The following is a 5798-nucleotide window of genomic DNA, read 5'->3' as shown; positions in this document are numbered from 1 at the left end:
AAAAATATAATATATTTTTGGTATGCCACAGATTAGTAATTAGTTTATGTGTGCCAAGAGATGAAAAAGGTTGAAAATCACTAAAGTAGACAATAGAATGGTGGTTACCATGAGGTGGGGGAGGAGGATATGGGAAACTGCTGTACAGTGGATATAAAGTTATAGTTACACAAGGTAAGTTCCAGAGCTCTGCTGTACGACATAGTGCCCAGAGTTAACAATAAGGTATTATGCACTTTAAAAATTTGTTAAGGGAGGAAAATGCAGACAACTGTAATTGAACAATAAAGTAATTTTTAAAAATTGTTAAACAGGTAGATCTCATGTTAAGTGTGCTTACTAAACACTTACAAAACAGCAAACAAGCAAAAAAAAAACCACTAGCCCTGACTGGTATGGGTTCTTGGGTTGTGTGTCATCCCACAAAGCAAAAGGTCACCAGCTAGATTCCAGGTCAGGATGCATGACTGGGTTGTGGACCCAGTCTCTAGTCGGGGCGTGTGAAAGGCAACCAGTCGATGTTTCCCTCACTCATCAATGTTTCACACCCTCTCTTTCTCCCTCTCCTCTACTCTCAAAATAAATAAATAAAAACTTTTTTAAAAAAACACTAAAAAACAAAGGGATAAATTTTTGGAGATGATGGACATGTTTATTAACTTGATTATGTACAAACTCATCAAGTTATATATATTAATTATGTGCAGTTATTTTTTAAAGATTGTATTTATTTATTTTTAGAGAGGGGGGAGGCAGGGAGAAAGAGAGGGAGAGAAACATCAATATGTGGTTGCCTCTCAAGCACCACTAACTGGGAACTTGGCCCACAACCCAGGCATGTGCCCTGACTGGGAATTGAACCGGCAGCCCTTTGGTTCACAGTCTGCACTCAATCCACTGAGCCACACCAGCCAGGGTCAAATTGTATATATTAATTATGTACATTTTTTGCATACCAATTATACCTCACTAAAGCTGGGTATCGGGAACCACTGGCATATGAGTATATGGTAATAGTGAGGCCTGACAGCTGGTGTGCTAATAAAGGTTTGACATCAGCCTCTCCTATTCGGAAAAGCCCTCCCTATTTCATTTGCCAGAGCCTCTGGTGTATATATCCCCACAACAGCCAATTTCAAGGTGCCAGTGTGACATCACTGAAAGCAGAGTTAGGAAATATGAGCACAGTTGGCTCTCATGTGTTGATTCAAGACAACTCCAGCACAGTTCTGGGAGAGGACTTGGCCAGGGCACTGATACATCTCCCATAGGTACAGCCAAAGTGCTTTGCTCCAGACCTAGAATCTCACGATTTTATGTGACTTTCACACTCTTTCTGTTATGTGTCAACACCATTAAAAAAATGAAATTACTCTACAAAACTTTGAACTATTTCATATTATAGGAAGGCATGTCTTGTTTATTATTTTAATATCACCTCTCTCCCCCTCCACCCAAATCACACCAGCATGCATCCATGGGATCAAGTGAAAACCCATTTAAGAGGACTTCATGAACCCATCCATTTGGTCAACTTAACAGTAATGGATATGTCATTTTGTCTGACATCATCCCCCTTCTTCTGATAATAGCACTTCACTGTCCTTTAAGGCTTAAAGTTTAAGCAAACATCCCTTACACCATCCTGAGTCCTCAGTGCCTATCTCCTGGCTATAGCAATTAGCATGTGACACACACCTGGCTAATCAGACTATTCCCTTCCCCTGAAGTAGGGACAAGGCCCCAGTGAGCTGATGACACTCTTTGCTTGAAATTATTGAAAAAGAAAATCTGTTCCCATTGGGTTACTGAAGAAGCCTGGAGCAAGTGGTGGCCATCCTCCACCATGAGGAAAGACCCTTTCTAGAATGAAGCCAACACATACAAAAAAAAAATCTGACAGATGGAGAATAACTCAGTCCAGATAGCATCAACAGAGCTCTTGGATCCAGCTGTGCCTGAAGACACTTCCACACTTTTATGAGTCCATCAAGTCCCTTTTTAACTGAAGTCCTTTTGATTTGGCATTTCAGTCACTTGCAACCAAGATTATTGGCTGGCATTTGCAGATCCGGAATCAAATGAGTTAGACTTTAGTACACATGCATTCATTTTTGCCTCCTTGACCCCAAATAGAGTTCAGTGTAGACATAAAAATACAGTTTATTGGAGCCCATCTCTCCATGGACGCTAAGGATGAACCCCAGGCAGAACCACTCTTTTCAAGCTGGCCAGATGCACAATGAAGGTCACTTCAGGATTCGGATGCTCATCTTCTGCTCAATGTTCATCTTCTCCAAGGACTGGTAAAGATGGGTGGTAGTCAAGAGGACATGAATTACAGTCCTCTATTCTTCCAACCTCTTCCATCCCTAAGGCCCCACCATTTCTGGGAACCCCTGTGTTTGCCCTCCTCCTTTAAGCTTCAATTCCCATGTCCCTCTGTCCTAGGGACTCATGCTTTCAACTCCTCAGGCCCCAAGGGCATTCTGACCTTGGTGAACTCCAGGAAGGACACAGCCCCATCTCCATCTTCATCAGCCTCCTGCACTGTGCGGTCAGCAATGCTCTCCAACTGCTCTTCTGTCACCTGTACCCCAACCATCAGCCGGAGTACCTGGAAGGTGGAGGAAGAGATGACTATAAAGAGGAGGTACAGGAACTACTAACACCACCCCCCAACCTTGTCCACATCACCCCAAAAGTTATTAACAATTTCATAATGCATCCTTCATCCACTCTTCACTCCATTCCAATCACTTCCTACCGTATCCACCAATTCCCCCTATTGCTTCACCATGCAAACCCCCATCTGTCCCTCACTTTCCCACACTCACCTCAACAGTATGCCCAGGCTCATTACTCAACTGCAATCTCAGAACCCAGCCTCCATCCATCCTCCACCCCACTCTCAAATTCCACTTCATCACATCTATCCCAGAGTTTTTCAGTCTCAGCACCATTGACATTTGGAGCAAGATAACTCTTTGTGTATGTTGGGGGGGGTGGCTATCTTGTATATTATAATATGTTTAGCATGTCCACCCACCAAGGTGCCAGTTGCCCCCTCCTCCCCAGCTGTGATAACCAAGAATGTCTCCAGATTTTGGCAATGCCATTCAGGGGGCAAAAATCACCCCCAGCTGAGAACCACTGATCTATTGCTAACCTCATACCCCACTGTGGCACCCCTCCATCTCCCAACTAACCCACACTCCAACTGCACCCATTCCCATTGCCCAACCAACACTCCAATCATTTGCATTCCCAATCCACCAATTATCTACCCAAGCACCACAATCATTCCATTCAACCATCCCAGCCATCACAGACTACATCTCTGTTCTTGTGTTCTTCTAACCTGTAGCATCTCCTGCCTGGAAATCTTTCCATCTCGATCCAGATCATACAGCTGAAATGCAACTGGGGAGAGAGTAGAGGGGGGAAAGAACCAGGGTCTTCCCTGGTTCTCTTCCAGCAGGTCACGCTAGCCAGTAGGGAGTCATCAATAGTCTCAGGAGGGGAGTGGGAGGTGCCTGGAGCCACTCACTGGTGTGGTAAATCTAAGGGTCTCACTTGAGGAGACCCTACCAACTCACAGCGAAGTTTGTTCATTCTGCTGTTGAGGGGTTCAGGTTCGTTGGGGTCCCGGGTTCCTGTGTCCTCATCTACAGGTCGGAAATGAGCCAGAACTCTCACGAAGTCTGGGAAATCCACTCTCAGCCTCCTGGGAGGGGTGGAGGTGGAATGACCAGAGGCAGTGTTCACCTTGGCCCTCCTTCTGCTTCTGTCCCTAAACTACTCCCACCGTCCCACGCAAGATCTTCCCTCCATCTCCTCATTGCCCCAGCGAGGCTTACCCATCAGGGAAGAAGCTGTCTATAATGCGATCCCCCAGGGGGTTCACAGCCAGCGCCCCGATCTGCTGCAGGTCCACGCGGCTGGAAAGGAAGTTCAAAACGGGCAGGGCAGAGACCGAAGATGAAGGGTCAAAGAGAGGGATAGGGTCAGAGACAAGAGGAGGTCACAGATCAGCTCCCCCTACCTCAGGTAGCCTTTCTTGTTACTGTCCAGGGCCCGAAACCGGTGGTAGAGACGGAGCAAACTGGCCTGCGAGACTGTGGGAGGAAAGGCAGAAGCGTGACACCTGGGCGGCCCGGTAGGTGGCGGCGGTTGCGGGCTGGCCGAGGGTGCGTTCCGCCTGAGACCTGAGGCCAGCGGGCGGTTAAGGGGCGTGACCAGACCCGAGAAAGCACTCTGCGCCCCCGCGCTCCCCTCCGGGAGACCAAGGGACCAAAGCCAACCTCTTCCATCCGGGCTGGAGGACCCCTGGGTGTCCCCAAGCTCGGGACCCGGCTCTGCCTCAAACCTGGACGCCGGGCCCCAGGAGTACCGCGTCCCTGGCCCCGCGATCACTGCTCCGACCTCCTGGGCTCGCGCATCCCTCCACCCAGCCTCCCTCAGGACCCCACTGGAGCCCCGGGCGCCCAGCTCACAGCCCGTCTCCCGCCGAATGTTGTCCGCGTCGGGGATCTGCGCGGCGCTGGAGCCGCCGGAGCCCATGGCCGCGCTACTGCCGACCGGGGCGATCGGTCTTCCCGCCCGAGCGCGGCCGCCTGGTGGCCCCGGGGCCGAAGGCCACAGGCCTGGCGGGGATCCAACCTCCTAAACCCGGGCGTTCCTCGCCTCCTACCCGCAACCCGGGAGAATAGAAAGCAACGCCCTGAATGGAGGGGTCAGAGGGCGGCGCGAACCACGGGCTGTTTCTTTCCGAGGTGCCGAGGTCAACGCGGGGAGAGGCTGGGCGAGGCCGGGTGGCGCCCGCTGCGCGCCCTCCCCGGGTCCGCGTTCCCACCCTCGGCCCAGGCGACCGGCCGCCTCCTTCCGCGGGCCCAGCCCTCCCAGCCGGGCTCTCCCGGTGCCCGCGAGTAAGGCTGGGGTGTCCTGACCGTCTGCCTCTGCAGACAGAATCCAGGTCCTTCTGGAAAGAGGGTGACGGGTGGGGAAGGGAGCTATCCGCGTTGGTCCCAGTCGGGAATGGCCTCCTCCTGAACCCCCTCCCCAGGCAGGAGGGCCAGAGAGAGAGGCGTTAAGGACTCCCCCAAAAAAGTGAAGTGGGGAGGGTCCTGAGGCGCAGGGTGGGCGATGGGTTAAGTGAAATAGCACTGCATTTGGGGACTTGGTAACGTTATTGTTGTTTAATTGAGTCAATGCTTACAAGTCAGGAGACTGAACCAAAAATCCAGATTCCCAGCTTCTCTTGAGAAACCAGAAGTCTGATACCACTAGGCCCTGGCAGCTGCCTGGCACCATGCCTGGCACCAGGAGCAGCTGCCATGTTTAAATGGAGCATGGTGGGCTGTCCGTGCCACAGTCCCACCCAGCCCAACTCACTACCTCAGGAGCGAGCCTCTTGGGTCTCTGGTTGAAGCTCCAGGCTGGGAATGACTCAGACTTCTGACCAGCCCTGAAGGATGATGGGAATTCACAGCCTGAGAGAGAGGTGCAAACATCACTGTGATCCATAAAAGGATAGTAATGGTAACAATAACATGGCCTCTCATTGTTCAAGCACACTGCATGCGCTAAGGACTTGACTTCATCAGCTTACACACTCCACAGCACCTGCAAAACTGCCTTCTTCCTGCTTTTATGTGGCAGAGGCTGCCAAGGGGACCAGGTGTGAACTATTGTAAAGCATGAGTATGTATCAAGCACAGATATATATACATTCCATGGACACATATATAGTATATCAGTAGTATTAAAATTTCAAAGGAGATGGGTAATTAATTAGA

The 5798-nt window shown here is 50.3% G+C and overlaps 1 protein-coding gene across 1 annotated transcript; it reads right to left on the bottom strand.

Annotated features, from left to right (window-relative positions):
- Positions 1–272: 272 nt before the first annotated feature.
- On the bottom strand, positions 273–4725 carry CHP2 (calcineurin like EF-hand protein 2). The gene is made up of 7 exons (XM_045195531.2): positions 4497–4725; positions 4046–4118; positions 3861–3941; positions 3600–3727; positions 3362–3423; positions 2495–2617; positions 273–2303 (listed from the first exon to the last, which is right to left on the bottom strand). Exons 1-7 carry the CDS (start codon positions 4561–4563, stop codon positions 2250–2252), a joined length of 588 nt encoding a protein of 195 aa, XP_045051466.1. The 5' UTR covers positions 4564–4725; the 3' UTR covers positions 273–2249.
- Between the last annotated feature and the right edge of the window lie 1073 nt (positions 4726–5798).

The sequence above is a fragment of the Desmodus rotundus genome, chromosome 1 (assembly GCF_022682495.2).
Source record: "Desmodus rotundus isolate HL8 chromosome 1, HLdesRot8A.1, whole genome shotgun sequence".
Classification (NCBI taxonomy): Eukaryota; Metazoa; Chordata; class Mammalia; order Chiroptera; family Phyllostomidae; genus Desmodus; species Desmodus rotundus.
The sequence above is the reverse complement of the archived record's forward strand: the minus strand, read 5'-3'. Positions and strand labels throughout refer to the sequence as shown.